Source organism: Strix uralensis, chromosome 2 (assembly GCF_047716275.1).
Source record: "Strix uralensis isolate ZFMK-TIS-50842 chromosome 2, bStrUra1, whole genome shotgun sequence".
Taxonomy (NCBI): Eukaryota; Metazoa; Chordata; class Aves; order Strigiformes; family Strigidae; genus Strix; species Strix uralensis.
Window position 1 is genome coordinate 15610972 of NC_133973.1, and position 22695 is coordinate 15633666.

Here is a 22695-nt window from a genome sequence, read left to right on the forward strand (position 1 = left end):
ACAATACGATGTGAAAATCTGATCTTTCATCTGTTTCTAAGAGGTGCATTTCTAACCCTTGTGAGGAGAAAAGAAGGCTGAAAAATACACCTTGAAGCACGGATGGTGAAACTAACCCAAAATACGTGTGTGTGCATGTGTGTGCGCGCTGTCATGAGGCAGACTTGGGAATTCACAGTCTATCGTTTATTGTATGGATCTTAATTTGTTCCTCCCCTTCCTTCTATCTCCCTCACCTTTTTTTTTTTAACAAAAGGCTTTACCTGGTAACCATGTTGTTATCTTGGAAAAAGTTGCATAGGTATTTCTAATACCCACTCTTTGTTCTCTTACAACCGACCAGTGAAGGAGTTAATGGTGACATTAGTACTTTAAGCACAATCCCTTGTAGCGCGAATTATCTTTTCCATCATGTTTTCTTACCAGCTCTTTTCCATCAACCTTGACTGCCACATTTTACTTTTCCTTTTTGTTTTTTTAAGTTTGGATTTGTACCTGTAGAAAATGACATCACAAATTTGTTCCTGTAGAAAATGACACCACAACAGAAGATTGAAGTGGTTTCTCTCAGGTGTGGGCTTCGTGGGTGAGTTGTGAGAACAATCCCGGACCTACACGTGTAGGCTTGGGAGCAGTTCAAAGGCAGCCACCATGCTGAGGTGGTACCGTGCCCAACCTGGAGGGATGCTGGTCAGTCCAGGCTTCGGAGTGTGACACAGGGTGGGGTAATGTGGGGGGATGCTGGGGACGGGCTCAGGCACTGGCTGCCACCCCCGATCCTTTGGAGGAGCTCTTTTCCTCCCTGGCAGGTGATGCTGTGACCCCACAGCTGTATGGCAGCGTTAATACGTGGCTCAGAGGGTCAGGAGGATCGCGTGCACTGGTGGAAGCAGAGGGCTGGGCCCCAGCCTTTGGCAGAGTGCTGTACCCTACTTGTCAGGAGCTGGCTGGAGAATATTCACTTCTCATGGACTCTACGGAGTTGCCTCTCCCACCTCCACTCTATGTGTTGTAAAAGCTCCTCCTTTACAAAGCAATAGCATGGGAAGGGAAATGCCGAACGCTGCATCTCTTTCCAGGAGGAAAGGTTTGGCAGTTGAATGCAGTTGCCTCTCCTTTTTTCTCTTTTCCTTCTTCAGCAAATCACTGTTGTGTGGTAAAACCATGATGGGTGCTCAGCCTCCTGCTCCCAGAGAGGGAGCAAGAGCAGAATCAGGTGCTGCAGCTGGAAGGTGCAGATGTTTTATATACACACAACTTTAAGACTGAATAACAAAAATATCCTCATTTTCTTCTTTGAAAATATTTTTTCACAGTAACTGAAAACAGAAGTTGTTTTTTGTTTGTTGTTCCCCCCCCCCCCCCCCGAGATTTATTATCTTTCTTCATCCTTTTTCTTCCACCTTAAAAAAATATTTACCTGAAGTCATAAAAGAAAGATGTGGCTCCACATAGACCAAGACCAGTAGTCCTTAGAATTTAGTAGTGTTTTGAATAGCTGACTTGACTCTGCTGTACACAAGGACTCAAGGAAGACAGCTGTGTCTTCCAGAAAAGATTAGGAAACGGTCTGAAAAAAACCCGCCAAACCAAAACAAAACAGTTTTTATTACCAGGGAGAGTAACATTTTGAGGAAAGTAGCAAATATTTCTGGACTTTCTGCTGTGGAAAAGCATCTTTGTCAAACAAACGAAAAGGTATAATGAAATGAGCCTTGAGAAAGACAAAGGAGGACAGGAGATCCCCTTCTCTGGGCTGTACAAAGTAACCGTACACCAGACCACCCTTCTCTTCTCTCTGTCCCTGGAGGTGCCTGCTCAAGAGCCCTGGGCATCTCTCTTTCCCCTTTTGGAAGTTTGACCAGAGAGGACATAGGTAGGGTAGATGTTAAATGCAAGTATAAGTGAAAGGAAGGCTTGGAGTCATGAAACAACTGATGCTACCAGTAATCTGATTGATTGAATAATCAAGCCTGGAAACAGGAAAGAAGAAGGAAAGTAACACTCATGTCCTCATCTGTACTCCCTTGAAACAGTTACCTGACTGCGAGTGACTTATCTCTCCTTTGGTTTGCCTTAGGTACATTTCCAACCCCTTTAGTGCAACCTGGTGGAGCTAAACCGGGAAGTTTGGGGTCTGCCAGTATTGTGCAGGAGAGATACTGGTGCAGGCCCTGGCTTGCAACCAGCCCAGCACCTCCTTTTCTGCTGCTGGGGGGCAGGCAAGGCATGTCACTGCTGAAGCGAGCTGGCGGTAGGGTGCTGCAGTCGCCCCCCAGGCAGTGTTGCCGCTGATAAACTTGGAGCTCAATGCTGCAGGCAGCAGTTCTCAGCTGTCCTGCTGATATTGGTGGCCCTGAGGACACATAGGACAATTCCTTTGTATTCATGAAGAGGGAGGTTGTTTGGGCGTTTCACATACTGGTGAAACATGGGAGTTTGGTTCTTGAGGTATCAAAGATTTTTAATGTTGCCTCTGCATTGTTGTTCCACATCTGTTGCGGAAGGCTCCTCTCCTCCCAGCGCCTGTTGCTGTCTGTGCAGGCAGCACGCGCATTCAGAGCAAGACCTCATACTACATGGATGCATAACTTTGGTTTGGAGTTAAATATTTGTTTGACCTCAGTATTATTCAAATATTTTCTCGTTTCCACAGAACCACGCTGGGTGGCTCTGGAGACCTGAGACGAGTCACTTGGGAAGAAAAATGTCCATATTCTGAAGAAATGACCCACAGAAGGGGAAGCTTGGGAAGTGCTGCTCTGCAGTGATTCCCCCGGGGATAGCAGTACCGCGTGCCTGCTGCTCTGGCCCCTGCTCTGACCCGTGCTCTGCGGCCTGTGACGGGCTGAGAGGACTGGAGGTAAGGTGCACGCACGTAGAGAATGCTTCGAAAAGACACATTTTACACGGTAAATTCTAAAGTAAAGCTGCACAGCCCTACAGAGAGCAGCGTCTGGGAGGAGGCCCCTACGGCCGCCAAGGCTCCAGTTTGCTTTGGTGAGGTCAAAGTAAGTCTGTTCCCTGGGGCCGAGGTTATGGTCCCGCGTGGAGCGGACTGGGCTGGGGGCACTGGGGGCAGCAAGGGGATGAATGGTGGAACCGGCATTTTTCTAGCAAGCCTGCTATGGCTGCGCGCTGCAACTCTGAGGGCTTTACCGCTGCTTCGCAGCTGTGTCCAGCCGGGAAAGGCGGGTGCTGGGACATGCCCGGGCCGTAGCGGGCTAAAACACCCCGCCGAGGCTTCCGCGCCTCGTGACTCGTGTCACCCCGTAGCGCGGGGACCCTGTTACCGGTCGCCTGGGTCGGGGCCGCTTTTCGGGCTGAGGGGCCGGTTCTGCCCTTTGCCCCTTGCTTTGCGCCGCCTGCAGCTCGGCACCGGCCCCTCCCGCTGCGACACGGGGGTCCCGCTGCGACACGGGGGTCCCGCTGCGCGGCCGGCGCCCTCCGAGCGCGCAAGTCCCGCGGCAAGCCCGCTCGGGAGCGCCCCCCCGGCCCGCTCCCCTCCCGGCGGGCGGGCGGGCGGGCAGGTGGGCGGGGCGGCGCTAGGGCCCGGGGCGGCGCGGCGGCGGCGGCGGCGGGGCCGGGCCGGGCGGGGGCGGCCCCTCCCGGGCGCAGCGCGAAGGCGGGCGGGCGGGCGCGGGGCATGGTCCCGGTCCCGGCGGCGCGGCGCGGAGCGGAGCGGGCGCGGAGCGGTGGCATGCGGCGCGGAGACATGCGGCTCTGCCTGCGCGCTGCCCCGCCGACATGGACCGCCGCCGCCGCCTGCCGCCGCCGCTGCTGCTACCGCTGCTGCTGCCGCTGCTCTGCGCTGCCCTCGGCGCCGCCGGGCGTCTGAGCGCCCGCCCCGGCAACGAAGGTGAGCCGCGGCTCGGCCGCGTCCCGCCGGGCACGGGTGGGTGGGGGACCCGCTGCGCGCTCTCCCCCTTTTTTGGTTTTACCACCCTCCCTATTTTTATTTTTTTTTTTTCGTCCCGTTTTATTTCTTTCCCCCCGTTAAGGTGGTCCCGGGCGGCAGCGGCTCCTCGCCCCGGGCCCGCAGCTCTCTCTCTGGCGTTGAGCGCGGCCCCGCACGGTGCAGCCGCCGCCCGGAGCGATGCGGGAGCGGCCGCCCCGCCCGCCCCCGAGGAAAGTTGGCGAGGGGAAGAGCAGCCCCTGGCCCCCCCCGGCCCTCCGCCGGCGGGGGGAGCCGCAGCGCCGGGGGGCGAGGTGGGGAGCAAGGGGGGGGGGGGGGGGGGGGCAGGGGCGTTCGCCGGCGGGAGCGGCCGCGGTCCCGGAGCGCCCCGGCCCCCCCGGGCAGGTGCCCCGCGGCCGAGCCGCCGCCCCGCTCCGAGCCTGGGGGAGCCGGCCGGCAGCGGCGGGGGGGCAGCCGCGCTCGCTCGGTATTTAATAAAAATAAGCGACGAGGGCAAGCGGGGAGCGCCCGTCTCCCTCGCGCCGGTGGTGACTGAGCTGTGAGCCCTTTTGTACGTGCAGTTGGGTTTCATTTAGACGTCCTGTGCTTCAAAACTTTTAATTAATACGAACAAGAAGTTCTCTCCCCTGTAAAAGCCCCATTTGAGTCCCTAGCGGTTCCACAGCAGTTTTCTTAATGCGTTAAAGTGGGGTGTGTGTGTGCGTGAATGTGTGTGAATTTTCGGAAACAAAGCATGAAGGGTCGGTTCTCCTTTGCTATGGTAATTTTTAAGATGACATTTGATGAAAACGCATGTTAGATTTCAGGGAAAAGTAATGACCACTACACGCTGTCAGAAAAAGCAATTGAAATACTTTTAAAGATAAAATTGTCCCTATGGAAAAAAAAAAAAAAGAAACGCAGCTTTTGCTCACTTGTACAGCGGAGGCAGTCGGCACGACCAGTGTAATCGTCTTTAGGGATAAAATCTAGAGGCCAAAGGTTGTGAAGAACTTCTAGTATCAAGCAACCACGTAAAACTTGCACCTGCTTGGGTTGTAGCTGTGTAGAGAAGCAGATATCAAAGCTGTTAGAGCAATCTTTTTTCCTGTACAAATAATGCTGATGTACTTATTGATATTCTGGGTGCTTGTGGGATAAGGCAGTGAGATAACGACTTTAAATGATTTCTGGAAGGAAAAAGGAATAAAACAAATAAGGAAAGGTTCAAACTTTACAAATCCTGGGTAATCCTAAATCGGTAGGTTTTATTGCTAGGAAGGAAACTATGGTACTATCGTACCAGAAAAGCAATATGTCATCTGTTTGTATGTTTTATGTAAATTTGTTTTGCAAGCACAGTGCTTTATAGGTCATATAAAAGAAGGTGCTTTTAATACTCAGTCACTTTTAAGCCTTCAGATATATGCTATTTTGTAAATATTGTCATCTTTCATAAATTATTTTCAGAAATGAAAACGAGTAGTAGTAGGGGTTACTCTTATTATTAAAAGCGTTTTGGGAATATGTGTAGTTCTGTCAGTCAGCGGAGCAGCTCTGCCTCCATGGCACTGGTAGACAGACACAGTGTGTAAACTGAGACTAATTATGTAAAAAAGATATTAGAGCGTTCCAGTTTGCAAAAAACACTTCTGGTTTCTTTGTTTAAAATCACTGGCACTGAGAATTGAGAAACAAGGAAAAAAATCAGTATCATACAGAATGCGCATTGAGCGTACTTGTCCGAGCCAGCTTTCAACAGATACTGCTTCCATTCTCTCTTCACCTTCAAGAACTTGTACAATATGGGCAATATTTTCAATTTTCAAGGGAAAAAAACAGTATAGATGCAGTTACCGAACAGTAACTTGCTTTTGTATGCTTACTTTTTTGAAGTATGTATTTTGCTATTCCTTTCAAAAAAAAAAAAAAAAAACCCAACACTGACAGTTTGTTTTAAAAATGAGATCAACTTTAAAAGACTTTTTTTTTTTTTTTTGCCCCCCCCCCCCCCCCCCCCCTTAGGAAAGCTCAGCAGTTCTTTTATGTATTTACAGCATATTTTAGGCTGATCATGTGCGTTTAGAAATCTGAATTACCGTGATTTGCTGACACGCTAATTTGTTTGACAATCAAGTGTTAGCATGCAGCTTTAAATCATGTCAGAAGATTATATTTTCCTCTTTTAAATAATCTTTTTCTCACCACTTCACTTAGTTTCCTACTGTTGCTACCATAAATTTCCTCCCAAAACTAGAGATAGATGTTTCTGCATTTCTGTGGAGTATTTAGAAAAGTTTTCTTTTTCTGCCACTGAGGATGAGAAAGATATGCTTTGGACAGAGATCGTTAATTGTAGGCGTATAGATAAATAAGTGTACTTTTTTTCCTACACTTTACGTTAAAGCTACTGATGAAATTCTCTTCACAAATTGTTTTAACAAAGGATAGAACTAATTTTTGGTGTGTTTATATAGCTTTGTCTAACTTTTAGGGTATGTGAATGTTGCAGTGAGCACGTTACAAGAGTGTGTTCAGAGCTACCAGTAATATCTCATAAATTTATATCTGACTTGAAAGAATTATTTCTATTTTTTAAAAATAACTTAGGTTAACATTTACAATTAACATTAAAACTGATGACTGCGTGAGTACAAATACTGCAATGGAAATGGATGGGATGAAGGGAGAAAAAGATGAAAGAGGGGCTGAAGGCAAGTTGTTGGCTTGCTTCACTTTGTGGTGTTAAGTGCAGTCCTTTTTTTTCCTTTCTTTTGGAGTGCTTGAGTTTTGGTTAATTTGCTTCATCCCAGAGGAGTTTTATTTAGAGTTTTTTCTTGATGAAACGTAAAATTTTCCACTGAGTTTATTTTTAAATTATCTGCCGTGCTCATCACAAAGCTGCATGTATTTTACCTACGTAATCACAGGAGCACAAGAAGGTTCTCTGAAGTTCAGATTTATCTATATGCAGTGGTAAGGTGTGTGCCGTTTTCTGTGAGGCAGGAAGACGTCAGGAAGATTTAACATCTAACTTTTCCAGTTTGAAGTCGCAAACCGAACCCCGTAGGTGCATAGAAACCACATGTTCCGCTCCTCCATTTCGCTGGCTATTTTCCGCTTAGGGAGGATTGTGGGTTTTTTCTTAGAAGGATGCAATTTCTTTCTGAATAATTCCTACGGTATCGAGAAATCGAATGAGCTATATCATTCTGTAATTTAATAATTTTTCCTTAATCTCTTCTGTAACTATATTGCCTGCCTGAGGGTACCAGCAACCTTAATTTCACTGTTTTATAACCCACAACAGTTAACACTTGACCTAGGTCATTAACAGGATTATCAGCAAATTTGTTTAAGCTTTTACTGACAACCTGAATTGCTTCAATAATATTTTGACTGTTCAGACAGGAAACTTCTTGTAACCTCTCAATCTAGCATAAAATTAATTTCTTGTGAACACAGCTACCAAAAGATCAATACGGTAAATCTGCTTACAGTACTTGGTTTCAAATAGTGTCTGTTTTGGTTTACAGCAAGAAGGTTCCAATCAGCCTCTCTTTTCAGTCTGTACTGGATTTGGAGATGCGGTTTCATCTTTTACTCATTGATTACCATCTTAGAACTTTGCGTAACTGCACAATTAAATGCACCATTTTATCTGGGCTGGTCTCTGTTAACACTTAAAGTTGCTAAAGATGACTTTCTGTGCCTTTGTAGTAATGACAGCTCTTGGCATGGTTTTGAAAAACGCGGTGTGTGCACATGGAGCAAAACGCCTGCCCAACTTTTGCATGTAATTTTGGGAAAGGCTGGCAATACTGGGAACTTTTCAGTAGAATCAAAAGGGATTGCACGGGGAAATGGCGTTTTACAAATCTCGCCTCACTGTATGTCAGGTATCATTAGGTCAGGATAAGTCTTCATTTATTGTGACAATTCCTGCTGGTGTCTCTAGCTTGCTCTTGAGTGTTTATCTGCAAAAAAAGTTACAAGTAGGTTCAGAAACCCTAATGTGATACCTTTTTAAAATTTAATTTCAGAAAGCTCAAAGCCATGGGGGTCTAGAGGGCTGTTTTCCATACAGCTGTATCTTACCCAAAGCTTCCGTGCTTAATCCTAAAATGTAAGGTTAGACAAAGAGGGAACATGCTTTAAAATTCAGACAATGATGTTTTTAAAATCCCATGCAACAGGAAAAGTAAGTTGGGTAAATTCCTCATTTTCTGTCAACATTTTTGACAACAGGCTTTAACAAATGCAATAATTTATTTTCTTTTCTGTCTGTCACTGAATTTTGTCTTGACTTACTGGTGATTTCAATATGGTATATTAAAAAGAAAAATCAGTACATTGTCTATAGCAAACTTAAAGCAGATGTTTGAAATACAAAGATGTCCAAATTGGACACAGCAATTAATTCTTATTGCAGTTAATTTGGATGCAACATATCTGATACTCAACGAAGCAGTCAGGGCACAGAAACGGATTAGAACTCTTCTGTACTCTCAGCCTCAGGAAATTAGGTTTCGGAGGCACTACCAGAAGGGAAAGCATTAAACAGATAATAGTCACACTGAGTTTAACAGTTGTTTACATGAAATCTTTGCAAATCAGGAGTGCATTCTGATTGAACTTAAATTTTTCCTTCCCATCTGGGAAGAACACAAATTAGTTTCATTTTTGTATTATCTGCTGGAGTTAAGTAAATTGCTATTAGTATACTTACAAGTTCTCAAACAGAATCAAAAGTAAGTTTTCCTCTAGGAGTGTATGTAATAGCTCTTGTTCCTGTAATCCCCACTTGATGAAAGTTTAGAAATACGGATGCAGGTGTTCGTTTTCTTGTTTCAGAGCTCTGGATTTTATCGCCAGTGAGGGTCACTACAGAGCTGTTACCGAATACAACAGTACTGTTGGTAGATTTTTATTCAGAGCCTGAGTTAGTTCTGTAAGGTACCTGTAATTGATATAGGTACCACCGCTTTGTAGCTGCTGTTTGATTTTTCTGTAAAAAAAAATATAAATAACTGGAGATATAATCACATCCTTTTGTTAAAGTTCAAAGCTCTACTCAGTGGAGCTGGTATTGAAACACAGATAGGTCAATTTGATACCCTGAGGTGCAAAATTGACTGGACTTGTCCAGAGGTGTAAGGTAGAACTTCAGAGGTGGGGCAGAGGGCTCTCACTAACCCTCGCCTTTCTAAAAGACAATTGCAGCATCTGAAGAGTTGGTTTTCTGGAGTAAGAAGTAGGGATTTTAATTTTTTTTATTAACATTTCCTTTCTTACGAAAATGTGTCATTCAATTTGTTGCAGCATTGTTGAAAATTTTTGAAAATATATTTATGAGGAGGAAAAGACTTGCAATAAGAAATGATACAGTGAAATGGAAGAATTTTTGCTTACAAATGCACGTGACTACTGTTAAGTGATCCATTTTGCTAAAAATTCATTGCAGTGGTGGAGCCCTTCTTATTTCCATAACACTTCAAAGCAGTAGCTTTTATTTTTTTATATATTTAAACTGTTCTAAATAAGAACCAAAACTTAAAAGAAAATAATTTAATTTGGAAGATTGTGTATGAACTCCCAGTGGTGTAATTTTGGAAACAGAACGTGGTAGTAATTTGCTGGGTTAGGATTGTGTTCCCCACGGGCAGTTTTGTGCTTTTTAGTTTCTTAGGTGCTTGATAAATCCTAGCACGAGTACTTACTTTGCAGTCTAAGTACTCATTTTGCGGTGTGAAGCTGAGGTAAGATTAAAATTCAGTCCTGTAGACTGAAGATTCCTTTTAAATTTCCTCAGTGAATGAATGAAAAAAAGAAATAAAGATATAGAAATAAAGATAATCCTGCCTGAAAGTAATCTTGGGACGGTGACAAGAAAGTTCTAGTCTGTGAGAGTGACGAGTAGCCTGAATGAAACACCAGCATGTACAGCCTTAAAATTGCAGAGATATTATTAAACCAGACACACTGTAAGCAGAAACGTTAGTGCCACACTCCTTTTTTTTTTTTTTTTTTTATTAAACTGCCGTGTCCTGCTGTTTCAGGCAAAATATGGAGGAAAATCCCATTAATCTGCTGGAAAAATATTGATGAAAGAAGAATAGCAGACCAAACGAACAGTGGTTGAAACTTGCTAGCAATTAAGTGAACAATAGGATGAATGTTAAGGTTCAGTCAGGGCAGTTTATGTAATAAGGTGTGGGAATGGTGTTTTTTTTAATTTCTGCTGGTTTCTTACACCATTTATATCTATATTTAGATGGAAAGGTTTGCATTGCATTGATCCCTTTTTTAAAAAATAGTAAGTAAAAAAACCTGCTAAAGTATAGTGGCCTCACATAAGAGGACAGTAATTAAAAACTAGAATTTTTAAATTGGTGCCTAAGAAAGGAGGGGTTTGTAGAAAATCTAGAGTGACGAGGTAGGTGCCATTTAAATAAATAATAATTAAAGCACAAAATTATGTTTTGGCCTGCGGTAGGCTTCCCACAAACTTTGTGCTGTAACAAATAGCAACAATTGACATTGGGTTTCTTCATTTAGTCATTGGAAAGGCTGCTAGAGGGTTTTTGCTCTGGTTGATGTTTTGACAGGCAAGGCTTTTTGAGGGATCTTGTTTGGAGGGGGAGAGAAGGATTAAAGGAAGAAGATAGGTAGGCAGAGATGAAATGAAAGTTGGAACTGAATCTTAGAAAAATCAGACCAAAATCCAAACTTTCTCTGACTAATGACAGTGTTGGAAACCCAGAATTCAGTGCTGACAAAGATGTGAACACTGAACAAAGCTCAAATTAAGAAATTCCTTGCCTCCCTGAAAGTCTAAGCTTTGTTTACATTAGTAAGCTTCATGACTATGATTTACCAGTGGTGAATTTCAACAGAGGCTGCAGTTGAGACAGGGTATAGGCAATTTTTACCATTCTGTTTAATCTTTCTGTAACAGTGCTTTCTTTAGAAAAAAATAAAGCAAGTTATGTCTGTCCAACCTTAACGTTCATGGCCAGCCATGGAGAACACCCACTTAAGGCATTTGTGTCAAAACAGGTTCCAAGATGGCGAGGGCCTTATCCTGCAAAAACTTTTCTCCCATGTATGATTTACGTTGGAGAGCAAATGTCCTAGCAGTGGTCGAGAGTTCAGTTTTCCTGGAGAATGTGGTTACAGCTATGGAAAATGTACAGTGCTCACCCAAACCATCTAAAGATAACCCAATGGTAGGGAAACCTCATCAGTCTCTTTTGTTCCGAGCGTGCCCACCCACACTGCCCCGCAGTCTTTTCTCTCATGCCTGTGCTTTTTCTTCTGTCTCTTCCTTCCCATAAATCATCATTCAGCCTTTCAGTAGAAGGCAAAGATCATCTTTTCTTTTCCTTCCGCATGTCCGTTCCTTCTTACTAAATGCTGTTTACTAGAAGGGGAATGCTTTGATCCTGTAGATACCCCCAGAAAAAAGACATAGGAAAAGAATTATATGTTTAATAGCATTGCTTTTTCCATAGTTAGTTGGTTGTGTGATCCCAAAATCTGGGTTAAAGCTGGACAGAGGGTGTTCAAGAAATCGGAGCCGTTTGTGGGAAGTTAATGGAAGTAGAGGAATAAGCAGAAGACAGGGATCTGAAAAACTGTCTTGTGGGTAGATGGGAATAGAACAATCATTTAGGCATTTACCTTTGTTATAAATATTTGTATTTCTCACATATGGAAATAGTGAAAAAAGATGTTAGTGGGGTTTTGGTTGCAAAGGCAGCAAATGAAGTCAGGGGCAATTCCATTTTTCATATGGATAGCTCAGCACACATGTTCTGCATTAATTACCTCCATAAATTCTGTTAACCTGGCAAACAATGAAAATATCATGTTGGTGACATCACTATTGGAAAATAAAACTGATTTTAGCATCTTGATTTTCTCAACATGACATTTGAGGAGATTTCTTGTGCTATTGGCATTTTACTCCCCCAATTTGCACCAAGATGTTTAGTCGTTTGCTCTGTGGGTTTATTTTATCTGTGGAGTAGCTGTGTAAGGACCCAAGCATTTCATAGCCTGTGTGAGCTGGAGCTTGACTCATGGAAGTAGAGAAGAAAAGCTTGACAAAACTCTGTCAGGGCACACCTAGGTGGCTTTCCAAATGCAGTACTTCAGGATTCTCAGAAATTTCTTTACAAGTCTTAACTGTTGTGTTTCAGACTTAAAAAACAAAACCCAAAACCCAACCAAACCCCATACAACTATATTCACTTGCAAGGGTTTTTGTTTTTCTGTGCCCCATGCGAGGAATTTCTTAAAAGCAATTTTTTTTCTGACTTGTGGCATGCTGCCAGCTGATTCACTTGGGGGGTATCACAGCCTTTTTAACAAATAAATGGTTGTTTGCTGGACTTATGTTCTGGTCCCTGTCTCGAAAAATTCTGTCCTCAAAGGATTATTGATACTTACTGTGATTTTTGGTGATTTCAGGGTCTTGAATATGTTTGAACTGCGGTAGAATTTGTGGGAACTTAGGAACTTTTAGTCATGGGTGCTGCCTGTGCCCAGGTATCTTTTCGGTGACAGTTTTTGGTGTTTAGAGTTCTAGAAACTGAGCATGTTGTGCTAGGTTTTGAATTGTCAGTTTACCTTAAGTGAACATGGACACTGTGATGCAACTTTTTTTTTTTTTTTTACCCTTTGTTATACCCAAGGGGGATCTTTGTGACACTCTGGTAGACCCCAGATCTATCGGATCTTTGGAGACCTCAATTCTGCAAAACTAGTGAATACTGAATATGATTACTTTTTCCCCAAGAGAGGAGGAATATAGAAGTAAGAAGACTTAGTTGTGCAGTGTGCTTAAGCCCTTTTGAGAAGTGCTTTAGAGCTTATTAAAATTATTTGAGTAATGTTTACTGTCGAGTTTTGGCAAGATGTAGGCTTATGGTGCCGTTTTATGTGCTTCAGGATTTGGGCACCCAATGGGACTGGCAAATATGACACATCTTCCGAGAAACCCGCTTCTATTCTGGGCTGGTAAAAGACATGGAGTGGCCTGGTTTAGGTAACTGAATCTCATCCTTAGTTTCTGGTATATATATATTTTTTTTTCCCTGAGAAAGGCGAACTTGGTTTTGGAAGTTAAACTCCCTTTTAACACAGTGGCCCCCATTTTGCATTTACATGTGTAACGCTGCGCTTCACTGATGTCAGATTTAACACTATAGTGATAGAGTAGAAAGAGATTTGGAGGATTTGGATTTGAATCTGAGTTCAGCTGAACTAATTCAGGTATCTAAGGGTTTATGCCTCTTGTAGGAGGTATGGAAAAGGACCGGTTGGAACTGTTTTTTAAAAAAAAAAAGAGTGCAAAGAAGTGAAAGCGACACAGTAATTTGGAACCCATTAGGTTAATCCATTTTTAATTTTTATATCCTTGTCTTAATGAAAAGGACTGGCACAGATCAACTTACAGGAAATAGCCTAATAAAATTGAAACCTTATTAGGCCCCTTTGATAAACATCGCATTCCAGCCCACCAGTCATATGTTTTGCATACTTGGAAATTGAGCTTTACGCCACTTTAATGATATCAAGAGAACTCTCATGTTTCAAACTAATAAAAAAGAAATAAAATCTGTTTTGTCTGTGTTCATCCATGAGAATGGATGGGCGGTTGTCAACGTAACGCGACAGGTACTCTGAGAAAAAGCAGCGTAACGATTTGTCACCTCACTCCTACAAAAAGAGCTGCTGGTTCATATGTCATCATCAGTGGGGAAACAGCTTGTCTTTGATTTCTCCTTCCAGTAGCCAGAATAACTTCTACAAGGTGCTAAGGTGGGAGGTTTGAGTGGCCTGCACACCTGTATAGACTTGATACAGATTGATGAGAGGGTAAGATGAAAGCTTTACATATGCTGCCTTGCCTTTGCTGTTGCTTGGAGTCCCTCCACAGTAGGATGGGGGGAATGGCTTTTGGTGTTATGTGAACACTCTTTTAAGATTTCTAGCAGCAAAATGTTTACTTGTTTTCTGTTCCACTGTGAAATCAGTTCCAGTTTTGTCTGCTAAGGAACAGTATAGTTCTGCAGTTTTGCTCTCTGAAACCTCTCATGTCAGGTTTTTATTTTTGGACCTGACTGCCATTGTCCTGTCTGTTCAGGAGACTTAGGATCACGTTGTCCCTTTCCTGCACGTAGGCTCCGTACTTAGCGAAGGGAGAAAGACTGCTGGAGAGCTTCTACATGGTGTCAAGTGCAGGTGATGAGAGCCGGGCTGGCTGAGCTGAGGCGCACGTAGAGCTGCGGCTGCCGGTTAGCACGGTCTGAGCCGCCGTGAAGGGGGCACGGGAGTGCTGCTGATCCCTAGCAATATCGAAATTCATGCTGTGTGCAGCAAGCGGGGAGAAGGCTGCTATGCAGGTCGTGGAGCCTCCCCGGTCAGCTCTGGCTTTGCAGTTTACAATCTGTGCTTTTATTGATAGGCATTCCTGCACTGCTTATTGCTGTCCTGCTGTCCCTCCTTCGTGGCAGACTTTTGAGAGAAACTCGCAGTAAGGTTCCTGCTTTGGCTACTTTCAGTATTCAGCTCTAGGGAAAACGGAGATATCTAAATCTGGCCTCAGATACGGAGATTGGGGAGTGTGTTTGAGAAGAGTAAAAGCTGGGAGGGAAATGAAACTCTTCAAAAGCTGAGAATAGAATTTACCAAATAATCCAAATTGATGAAGGAACCTTTTATGTTCTATAGAACATAATTCTATAGACTATAATTCTATAGAAGCAATAATTTATTGGGTAACTTGACACATATTGCTAGTCTTTTGTCTTTCCATCTGAGATTTGTAACACAATCTCTTAATTTTGGAAAAAGTTATTTACTGAACACGTAAATGAAAATAATGGAGGCTTGGGCTATCCAGTCTTCTTTTGAGAAGATTCCTGTGTTCAATATTGGAGCAACTGTTCTTTCATTCATTTTGGTTTTCCCTTGTTTGTTCATCTTTTGCCCCCACCCTGGTGGAGTTCTTCAGTCAGCAATTTAACCACAGATTGAACATGACAGTTGCCAAATTTGGAATGTTCTGCACAAAATCATATTTGTATTGTACAGTATAATGGCACAGGCAAGAAGGGTTGAAAGTGCAGACCTCACAGCATTGTGCCTCTCGAAGGACTGTAGTCTGGTTTTGAGCTGTAGCAGAAATCTCACTGAGAAATCTTGCATTTGGAAAAGAGTTGTGTGGTAAATGGGCCAAACTTTGTTGGCACTTGAGTATGTGTAACAAAGCATGTTCTACTGGCTGTTTTTAGGAGACTTTACTCTGTGTAGCTTAGTGTCACTTTGCATCCTAGGGTGTCTCAAGCTGGAGGGAGACAAAGCTGTAAAAGCAGAGCTAGTAGATGGGGACCTAGAAGATCTTTTTTATACTGAGGTCATTTTCTTCCAAACAGTAATAACATCTTCACTACAACATTCGAGGGGAAATGCAGGACCATAAAAATCACAGGATGCTTGACTTTTGTTAACAGACAAGCAGCAAATGAGGCCCCAAGTCTGCTACTTAAAACCAGGCTTCACTGTTGGGACACCCTTCCATGATGAGCATATTACATTGGTTAGCATTGCTTCATGGGGTGCTTTCTTATCTACTGATTTTAATTATTTATTTATTGTCCCTTCCCAAAGATTTCATGGTCTACCTTAACAAATTTTAGCATGGTTTCAGCAACATCAGCACAATAGCTGATCCTAGCTGGCAATTATGGTGAATGCACTGAGGTGCAACTTTGGCTTTGCCTGGGCCTAGCCTGTTTGTCTGTAGATGTTGCTTCTAGGCTCAGAATAAACCAAAACCACAAAGCTGATCTGCTCCCACTCTTATTTCACTTTTGCCACTGCTGGGGAAATGGAGAGTTGAGAAGACTCAGATCTGTCTGATAGGTGGATGAAAATCCAGGTGCAAGTCCCCTTTGCTGGGAAGAGGCCACCATTCTAAAAATGTACGTCAGGGTTTGTGCTGACTCTGCTGTGTCCCACCCCAAAACCAAGTTCTGTCTGACTTCCTGCCACAAAGTATTTTCTTTGCTGCTCAGGATTGTATGACACGTTTCAATTATGGGCATTCACCATTTTTTTTTTTTTTTTGGTTGCATAGCAAATTTAATTTTCCCCATTTGTTGGCATTTTTTTAATGACTAACGTATTTCTAAACTAACAGTTTGATGCCAAACAGGAAAAGACAAAACAGTGATTGTTTCTTGGTTTTTGTTTTTTTTTTTAAATTTTTAATTGGAAATATTAATTAGTTGAAAAAATATTTTATGTATTTTACCTCATTGGCCATTGGTCTGTATTTTCTTTATAAAGAATATGATTTGGAAATGCTTTCCAGTGGTGAAGTTGTTTGTAGGTTCTTTAGATATTGCAAATTGCCTCCTAGCAGGCTTTTCTCCCCATTTCTTGGGCAGTGAGGGGGATCTCAGAGTGGTTCTACCTGGCACAACATCTGTTGGTTTATTTTTTATTGCGGGAGGTATTTATACTGTGTTCAGTTCGTTGTAGCAGTCATTACTCCATGTGTTTCTGGAAATGCTGCTTCTTTCAGACGCTGTTCAGGTATCTTGTTAGTTTTACAGTTGTTTCTTTTGCTGACGTTACTCCTGATGAAACCTGCTGTTAGCGAGCCTTGGGGCAGGCCCTCTGCCATCGCTCTCAAACTGGAAACAGTTTCTGGTAGCATGAGCGGGCCTGCGTGTCAAATTCCACCTGAGACTTCATTCATCTTCTGTCTGATGCCACGGAAAGGAAAGTGAGCGAGCTTTGCATTTTGCCTCCACACCCCTGCTCCAGTTGCTGGAAAGAGTTTCATCTTTACCCCCTGGGCAGAGGTGCATATTGAGGAAACTAATAGTGCTTTCTCTTGCAGTTGTGAATGGGGAAGGCCAGAAGAGAGCTTCTAACAGGAAAACATGTTCTTAATCGGCATTTTGCTGGTATGCCGCCACTTGGCAGAAATAGCTACAGTGTCCAGTGCAGTGAGCAAGGCTGTTGAACGGAAGGACAGTCACCGATTTTCAGAGCCAGAAGTGGTGGTTGCTCAATTTGTGTAGCACTGCAGTATTTTAATACCAGTAGATTCTCCCTTGTGTTTATCAGTAGTTTTAAAGCAAGTTAATTACATGATGGGAATCAATGCAGGACACTGAGATTATTAGACAGCACTTTATTTATTTAAAACTTTTTATAAGAACTCCTCTGTGTCTCCTTAGCATAACCAGTGATCCTTTTCAAGGCATTCTGTAGGAAAGAATTGTCAATAGCAACAAACTGTTCAGCTGGTTTAAGAGTTACCCCTAGTAACCGGCTGGTCAACCTCAGAGATTTCTGTAAGAGCTCGCTGAATAATACTCACAGTTTTGCAGGAGGAGGAAATACAAGGAGAGCAAATGAGTTGTGTGAGAAACACATAAGCTTCAGAAAGAGCCTGGAAATCCTGATTCTCTTTCATGTGGCCTGACTTGTAAAACTACCTCTTCCCTCTCTTCTGGAAAGCAGTAACAGGAAAGAAGAGGAGTTATTAGCTTTATTTTTGGGACATAGTATGTCAACCCTTCCTCTTCTTCTGTTCCCCAATACCCCATTTAAGAACAAGAGAGTTGTGGGTAATCAGCCTCCGAAGTTAGGACCATGTCTGACTTAGTTTCAAACTCTTGCACAGCCCTGCTCTTCAGTGGGCCAGTTGCTCTGGCGTACCTGCTTGTTAACTTACAATGAAAGAAGTACTGCCACACAAAGTAGCTTGACCTCTTTCTTTGTCTGAAGTCATACAAGTTCCCTTCATGCTAGCGTGACTAGTGGTACACACCTTGCACAGGACAGTGCCACGAGAGAGGTTAGAACTCGCTCCTCTCCAGATCTCTCTTTCATCTGGTAAATAAGTGACTATAAGCATTTGTAGTACATTTAAACATCGGCTTGCATTTAACTTTGATTATATGTGGAAAAATGTGAAGGTCATACTGATACATGCCCACTGATGAAGATCTGACTGGATATATTTTCATGATACACTTCATGAATTGGTCAGTCAGTTTTGTGAACCAATTGTTGCCTTTTGTTACGCTAGAGGATACACCAGGGTTGAAAGAAGTTGAAATGAGTCATTGTATGAATAAAGTGCTTGTGTAAAGTTTTACTTTTTTACTTTTTACCTAATCCTACAAATCCATGCAAAAAAAAAAAAATAACACAATGAATATCTAATCCATTCTTTATGTATTTCTTCAGTCTTAGTGTAGGGAAATGCTATATTCCTCTTCAACTTCCAGATAAATATGCAATGTTAGGACATACAATGACAGAACATAACACTGCTCTTCCCTATCATTTTTGCCTAGGGACCATGATCATTACAGCCTCTAAGTTCTGTATTAATTGTTTGCTATCTATCAAGGTGTACAACTTTCTCTTGAAGTCACAGGAAAAATGAGTTTCGTAGAAGCTTTTTTCAGGGAGAGGGAGGTGTTTTTTTCAAGTGACAACCTGCAAGGAAATGTTTTGCATTTTAGATACTATTAAACAACAGTACACTTTTGATGAAAAGTTGTTTTTTTTCCCAGATTTTTTTAATAGGGAAAAAGTATCGTATGTATTTCAGTTGGATTCTAAACAATTTTAGCAGTTAGGCAGTCTGCTCTGTGTTTCTGCTTGCCTGTAATAATATCCAGACAATATGACAGTTATCTAGGGGATCAGTATAATTTTGTTTTTGGTTTTTTTTTTCTTTGGGTATTTTTTCCCTCTCCTGGTCTTTCATTTCTTGGCATTTTACAAAAAAAAAAAAAGTCTTTATAATTGCTGAAGACTCTGTGGCTAGATAGGTGAAGGAACTTAAGGTTTTCTGATCTTATTCTGCTAGATATTAAATAGTTACTTGACGAGCTTTGTTCCTTCTTGCACAAATGAAAATGGAGAAAGTCGAAGACTGTGCAGTATGAAAGCATCTAAATGTTTAGCACAAAACTACTTTTTAATAAAGTTATAGGCCTGGAACGTAGCTTTGCTTTGGTTTTTTTTGTCAGTAATGGGAGCATTCATACCACTCTTTGTAGGTACTTACTTGCATTCTCTGACTTCCATCTGAACTAGAAGCCTAACGTAGTCAGTGTGAAAACCTCCCTTCTAAGGATTTCTAAAATGTAGTGAAACGTATGAGCAGGGAAAAGTAGTTTGCCTAGCAGTGCCAGTTTGCAGGAGATGAGGAAGGATGGTGGAATGAAGGAGAGAGGCTGAAAAAATTTTCTTACTGTTGTAGATTTGATCCCAGTGTATTGCAACACAAGTTGCTCCATGGCTGAGGCATCTACCTGTCATGGGGCACATGTGGCTTGCACTTAATATTTAGTGACCCCCCATGGCCCTGTTGTAACGCCTGTGATTGCTTCCTGTAGAAGTACCTGGTAAACCTGCTCTGGAGAGAGGCAGGCAGTAGGGAGCTGACCATTAAGAAGGTGGCATAGGGAGGTCTCACAGCCATGCTGAACTCTGGTCTTCTGCACCTCGAGGGCATGCTGTAATTTGCTAGGCTGCTTGGCAAGTCTGGAGAGGGAAACTACCACCAGGTTGTGAGTCTGTGGCCTGTTTATTTTTTCCAGATGAAACTGATGAATTTGGACTGAATTCTTAAATTTAAAAGTGGCTGCAATCATGTTTTCAAGAAGCTCATTCTTAAAGAATAAATATATTATTTAAGTTTACTCCTGAGTGATTTGCCTTAGCAATTTACTGCCAAGTAATTTACCTCAGAAGTCATAGTTCCTTCACCACCATGTATTGCAGATGCACAACGAACATATCTGTCTTATCCCAGGAGATCCATAATCTGTGGGAATTTGTAGTCACAAAAGCAAGAAGTGCACTTTTTCCTTTTGAATTTTTATTAGTATTTCCTTTTTATAGATGCAAACCTTGCTTCAGAATAGTTTGCCTCAGGCCATATGCACTCGGTAAAGGACTGACTGATTTTTCTTTGTGTAGGTGATTGAGAATTTAATTATTGATAAATTCAGAGCTAAGAAATATGTAATATTGGATTATGTTCTTTCTGTAAGATTAGTAAGGATATTTTGTTTATTGATACAGGTAAAAATTCAAAGTACTGTTGTTTTCTTTTAAAGGGGTCTATAACTGTAGGGGGAAACATTTTTCCTCACAAAGATGGCAGAGCAGCTCATTTGTGTAGCACTGCGTATATACACATACACAACACAAATGCTTATGCACACAAATGTGTATGTGGTTGTTTGTAACATGGTCTTATTTCTAATACTGTACAGCTGTTTCTCTCTACTGTGTCTCCTCCTTTACATCCTAATAACAAGAAAAATAATGCCTTCATAGCTCTCTTTTTTTAAGTGATGTCCAAAATTAGACAGCAATTAAAAGGAGAATGATGAAATAATACAAAAAGCTTAACTTAGCAGATTCATAGATAGTTTCCCTCATTTTTTCCCTTCCTAGTCCTATTCTTTTATTTTCTCTGAGTGCCAGTACCCAGACCATCTGGTTCTGGGAGCAGTGACAACCCTTCAGGCTTACAAAGAGAAGCTGAAGCTGCTCATATGATTACAGTGGCCACCTCTAATAGATCCATCATTCTCAGGTGTTAAAATTCCCTTGCATATGATGGAATTTATTTCTTTTCTCATTTTTAGTAATTTCCATATTGAAGAAAAAAAAAATGGGGGCGGGGGGGATGGACACACAACACAACGAAAGTAAGCCCAAATTGCAGATAATAAATACTGAAGGTGTAGAGATTGGTGCAGTTGTGAAAAATGTTGTCATGTGTACTAATACTTCATTGGTTTGTGTTTATATAGAGGCTGTTGTTTTGTACGGTGCTTTGTATCAATTCACCTGTTCCGCGTCATGTTAATAAAGAGGTGGTTAGTTAGAGAACTGGGTGATTAAGCACATGGAGACTATATGGCCAGGATAAGGAACAGAATTCACTTTTTGCTTGTAAAAAACAAATATGCAAATACCAAAGAAGAATATCCTTTAATTTGTATGTATGTATTTATTTATTTTAAATACCTGTCATGTTTTAAAATGGGTATGAAACACTGTGATTTGACTGAATGGACAATGTCTGTATCAGGCTGTTCATAAATAAAATCTTCTTACTGTGAAAATTGTTGCATGCCTCTAAAAAAAAAAAAACCAACAGCAAAATTAGCAATGAATTGACATCTCTCTTTAAAAGTAAGTTTGTCTGAACTTGTAACACTAAATAATTACTTTTGTATCTAATGTTTTTACACATGACATTTAGAAAACACTACTGCGAGACAATTTGAGAACAAATTAGATCAGAAGAAAGAAAGAACTGGAGAAAAGACTTTAATCAGCATTCATAATTTATTCTTATATTATGAGAAAATTATATATGCCAAATACAGGCCTTTAATCAGATAATGATTAAAATATTCAGATCTTACCTATGTAGTTAGATGCATTGACCCAAATTTCAGGCGTCCAGGGGGAAAACGCTGTAGTTTGTGCAGCTGATAGAGTGCTCTGTTCTCACCCCCTGCTGTAATTAATTTGGCCAGTGACCCATTGTTTGTTTTTGGTCACTTTATTGTTTTGAAAAGTTTCCCCGTCTGCTGTTCATACCATGTTTTAAGATAAACAAGATGATCCTTTCCATTTGTCTGTCTTTTTCTTCTGTGTAGCTAACTACCAGGCCACCTGAACAAATCAACTGCTCACAAGGTCCCTGAATAAACATGTCTTTTGGTACGGGTAACTGGGGTTAACTGGACAGAGGCAAATGAAACTCATTCCTCTTCATTTTATCTTCTTTTGTAGTTAATCTGCTGGATTCAAAAACAATTCAAGGGGAGCTGGGCTGGATCTCCTACCCATCACATGGGGTGAGTTCACTAGACTGTGAAATGGAAAAGTGCTGCTACAGACCAATGTGCTATTTAACCATTGTTTCCTCTTCAGAGGACACCGTGCAATAGCACTGGTTCTCTGGAGCTTCAAAAATAGTCTGCTCTAAACTTGCAATATATAGCTTACATAGCTATGGTGCCTTCTCTTTAGAACATACATCGCACTGTATGTAATCCCCAGGAAGAGCTCGCTCTTATTGGAGAAAATGACAGCAAGAGGAGCATTGAACCAAAAAAAAAAATAGTCCTCTTTAGGTACTGGTCCTTCTTCTATCGCAATGTATATTTCTGAAAGATACCATGAGACTGTTTCATAGTATTACTTGCTAATTTACTCAGATGGAAGTAGTGAAAGGTGAAAAATGTGTGGACATAAGCGGGTAATGTAAGTACTTATTTGCTAACTCTTGTGCCGAATTGTTCAAGTCCTGTTACTTATGAGTTAAAATGTTATTAAAGAAATGTCTAAATAATGTTCTTGAGGGTTGGGTTTTTTTTATTTACCTTGTATCCAGATGTAATGAAGCTAGAGGTTCTATTAGTGCAGTCTTAGAGCATCTGTGCTTTCAAACATGCTAATTCCATTATTTTTACATAGCATTTGCCACCAGTCTCTTTTTTAAAAACTTTTGATGACTTGGTACCAGTGCATAGCCATCCAGTGGTGCTGATATCTGGTCACTCCCCAACTTGTTGTCTCTGTGGAATGCGTGTGTGTGTAAGAACAGCCCCTTACTCCCTTTCTACGTTGCATAGCACAGATATGCAAGGAAACTCTTGCATTCCTGTATTCTATCCCCTGAACAAAAAACTGCTTGGCAGGCTGAAGCCCTGGTGTCTGGA

The 22695-nt window shown here is 41.9% G+C and overlaps 1 protein-coding gene across 4 annotated transcripts in view; it reads left to right on the plus strand.

Moving 5' to 3' along the window:
- Positions 1–3673: 3673 nt before the first annotated feature.
- EPHA3 (EPH receptor A3) overlaps positions 3674–22695 on the plus strand; it is a 232021-nt gene continuing 212999 nt past the window's right edge. For 3 of the 4 annotated variants that reach the window (XR_012627198.1, XM_074856889.1, XM_074856897.1), the window contains exons 1-2: positions 3674–3859; positions 21764–21828. Coding sequence is in view for 2 of the 4 variants with exons in the window: in XM_074856889.1 (XP_074712990.1) it covers positions 3748–3859; positions 21764–21828 (177 nt within the window). In the remaining 2 variants the exon portion in view is untranslated. Of the gene's footprint in view, positions 3860–21763; positions 21829–22695 lie in introns of those variants that run through there. The other variant, XM_074856902.1, reaches the window with a different exon arrangement.